The 4043-nt window shown below is 45.9% G+C and overlaps 1 protein-coding gene across 1 annotated transcript; it reads right to left on the reverse strand.

Moving 5' to 3' along the window:
- Positions 1-2032: 2032 nt before the first annotated feature.
- GVQW3 (GVQW motif containing 3) lies at positions 2033-3581 on the reverse strand. The gene is given in 5 exon segments (XM_049780559.1): positions 2033-2257; positions 2259-2322; positions 2324-2514; positions 2517-2691; positions 3313-3581. Coding segments are annotated over 5 exon segments (924 nt in total).
- Positions 3582-4043: the final 462 nt, after the last annotated feature.

Below are 4043 nucleotides of genomic sequence, written 5' to 3' on the forward strand. Positions count from 1 at the left end.
ACTGGAAGATGTAATGATCCTAAAATAGAATGTCTATAAATTGCTAGATAGGCAAAACTATAAGTTCTTGCTTGGTTTAAAACACTCTTGTTATAATAATATCTTTTATTTGGGGGGCTAGGGGCTAGATTTCAGTGTACCTCAAAAATGACAGGCATTACATTAAGAACTTATGATTTTTTTTGGATAGGAGTAGAAATAATAGAAGAACAGAACCAAAAGTAACAGGGTTGAATAAGTAGATATTGGGCATCCCCTATCAACTCATATTGTCTATATATTAGTCTACTAGTAGAAAAAGGCTATTTGTAAAAAAAAAAACAACTCAGGTAAAACAGTCATTGGCTACTCCTATAAGAAGCTGTTACTCTCTATCCCACCTTCCCCTTGTTCTATCATCGGACATTCTGATACATTTCCTGTATTTGTGTTATTACTTGGAACCTGTCTGGAGAAATTTTCAGCCTGTAAGTTTTGGCAGAGGCAGAATGAGATAAAAGGAATATGAATTCACAGATTGCTTTTTGTAAGGTCTGATGAGAAAATCAGATGAGCAAATAAATGAATATCAGCCTGTCCATAGACCCGGGTGAAACAATATAAGAACTCCTGGCAGAGAGCTGGGCACAAAGAAGAGGAAGCAGATTACCCCTGTACAGCTCGTCTTTTGCAATTACCACTGTCATACTGTCTGACTTTGTGCTTTCAACAATTGCCATCATCTTCCTGTAGATGTAGGCTCAGAGTGGCATGCAGTCCTCCTGCCTGAGCTGCTCCTCACAGTAACTAGCCTCTCTCACTTTCCTTTTTAGATTCAGTTCAAAAACACTTCATTCAAAAAGCCCTTGAATATCTTGTCATTAATTTCAACTGGTTCATGTCCTGCAAGGTTCTAAAAACTTAAGTTCTCAAAAGACCTGATAACTTTGGCATTTGTTATGCAGGGAAGTGCATAACATACACATAAGCAGCATTTTTCTTTTGGGGGGGGAGAAGCACACTTGATAGTGCTCCAGGATCATTTCTGGTGCTGAGAGTACTGTATAGGGTGTCAGAGAACAAATCCCCATCAGCCACAGTAATGTAAGTGCCATATTCACTCTATTATCTCTTCATACAACAGTAGACTCTCTTAATTCAGCCTAGAGTGGCATCTGGTCTTCCTCCCCACAAACCACAGTCTGGGCCCGAGACCCTTGGTCTCTATTTCCTAGGTCCAGTTTTTTTGGTATCTTGCAGCAGAGCAAACACCCAAAGCTGTGGGTATACAACGAACAGGACAAAAAAGAAACACAGGCAGTTCTGTGAAGGGTAAGTTTGTGAGATCATTTTCAGCCAAGCCCTGAGTTCTGAAGGGTCATACTGAATCATCTAAATTGGAGCATACTTTAGCTTTGCATACCACATCACCACATCAACATGCCTTTTTTTTTTTTTTTTTTGGTTTTTGGGGCACACTCGGCGGTGCTCAGGGGTTACTCCTGGCTGTCTGCTCAGAAATAGCTCTTGGCAGGCACGGGGGACCATATGGGACACCAGGATTTGAACCAACCACCTTTGGTGCTGGATCGGCTGCTTGCAAGGCAAATGCCGCTGTGCTATCTCTCCGGGCCCTCAACATGCCTTCTATACTGTACTTCAGACCCTGACTATGAAGCTGGCTAAGAACTGCAGACCTTTGGGGATCCTCTCAGAAGACTTTGCCTTCTTTGGGAGGTTGTTTCCACCTTTCACTAGGATGGCCTCCCAAGGCTAAAGATCCTCCAGAGGCAAAGAAACAGAAGGGCCATGAGCTAAGGTCTAAACAGTAAAGAGATTTGAGATTCCAAATGGTTACAAAAGGAAACCAAGAAAAAGCAAACACCAAAATTCAACAGCCAAAGACACTTCAATATTGTGGAGATCAGAAAGACTTAAGGTCTGCCCCAAAGTTGAATATAGAGAGTCCATGGCACCTGGAGAAGTGGAAGGAGTGAAAAAGAAGACAAATAGATGAGCAGCCAATGAATGTGACAAACAGTAAAGTGAATTTCTAACTTGGGTTGAGCCATCTCATCAAGACTGAAACCACTCTTGAGCTGGCTCTCGTAGAAGGCTGGCTGAGGATGTGGCCTGCAGAAGGTGGCTGCCAGGGCAGGGCATCCTGTGATAGGATCCAGGCAGAGGCCTTTTCCCTGCTTTCTTGACACTGCTGAAGCATCCAGTTCCCAGAACTAGCTACCTTTTTCCCTAAGCAAGGATTACTTTTTTCCATTTCCCACAGAAAAATCACACTGTAAGTCTAGTTTTACAGATTGAGGCTCATCCTTCAAAGTACCAGATGACTCTTGCAGAAACTTTCTTCCTGTTCAAGTTTTCTTTTACAATGAGTCTGAAGGTTTCTATATCTAAACTTAACTCTTCAGCCATCCTCCTCACAGTGAGCTGCCTGTTTACATAAACTAAATCCTTGACCTCCTGTATATCCTCATCTGGGTGGTTAACTGGACAACTGCTCCGGGCATCATCTAGATTCTAGAACATCTTCCTGCTCTTTCCTGGCACCTTTTGTGCCAATCAAAAACCCTGGCCCTTGACATGATTTCATTCCCATAGGCTTCTTTTAAAGGACGATGAGTTTCATTTGCAGACTTTTTTAGATTCACGTAAAATGTGATACTAATCCTTTGTTCTAGAGCAGGGGTCTTCAAACTACGGCCCGTGGGCCACATATTGTATTTATTCCCATTTTGTTTCTTCACTTCTAAATAAGATATATGCAGTGTGCATAGAAATTTGTTCATAATTTTTGTTTTTACTATAATCTGGCCCTCCAAGAGTCTGAAGGACAGTGAACTGGCCCCCTGTTTCAAAAGTTTGAGAGGTCATTCATTTGGCTACCAAAACACAGGTATTGCGTGTGTGTGTGTGTGTGTGTTGGGGGGGGTAATTGTAAAACTAATCACCATACAGTTTCAGGTGGAATCATATTATCGCTTTTCTTGTTCCTCTGGAAGCTTCACGGGCAAGAATAATAGCTTTTACTTTTTAACAGTTTCTGCTTCTCAGCATCTTTTTTAAAAATGTATTTAATTTATTCAAATATAAACATGAGGATTTCTTTTTTCCTTTTTTAAATATCTTTATTTTTAATTAATATCTTTATTTAAACACCTTGATTACAAATATAATTGTAGTTGGGTTTCAGTCATGTAAAGAACACCCCCCCCCCCTTCACCGGGGCAACATTCCCACCACCAATATCCCAAATCTTAAGCTGGAGAGAACAATTCTGGAGAAAACTAAAGGGACCAACAAACAGTTAAGTTGCACAGCTGCGTCTCACAGAGAAGTCTGCGTGGGGTGTGCAAATCCATTAGCAGCGAGGTCCTTAAGCTTCTAAGGCGGTTTTTGCAATAGGAGCCAAAGCGGGGGTGACTTTTAACTGAGGAGAACCGCACCGGTGATGTAACGTGCAAGCTCACCCCTAGCTCTTCTGTAGACCCAATCGACGCTCGCCAAAACCACCACAAGCAAGCAAGAGAGCAAGTAAGCAAGCAAGCAGCCCGGACTTCGCTAGCTCGAGTCAGACGAGCCCGCATGCGCAAACCAATTCTCCCCCCCCCCGCCCCCCGCTGTTCGCAGGCGCACTGCGGCCTAGGGCACTTAGCTCCGCCCCCTCCCCTAGCCACACCTTTGTTTGCGCATGCCTAAAGGCCGCGACCTCGCGGAAAGGAAGGGGCGGGCCGGAAACAAACTGGGGGAAGAGAGGACCCTCGCCTCCCCCCGCGCGCCGAGGTGCATTGTGGGAAGGAGGCGGCAGCGTCCCGGGCGGGCGGGAGGTGCAGCGGCGGCCGCGGCGGCGGCAGCAGCGGTAAATCCTCCCGGCCGCTCACAGCACTGTGGAGCCGCGTCCCTAGCCCGGCCTCGCAGCGCGGCGCCCCTCCTGCCCCTCGCGGCTCCTCGGCCCCGGCCCCTCCCCTCCGCTCCCCGGCGCGCCGGCCCCAAGAGCGCTCGGCCGCCCGGCCCGGCCCGGCCCGGCTCGGCTCCCCTCCTCTCCCCTC

Source organism: Suncus etruscus, chromosome 9, assembly GCF_024139225.1.
Source record: "Suncus etruscus isolate mSunEtr1 chromosome 9, mSunEtr1.pri.cur, whole genome shotgun sequence".
NCBI classification, from domain to species: Eukaryota; Metazoa; Chordata; class Mammalia; order Eulipotyphla; family Soricidae; genus Suncus; species Suncus etruscus.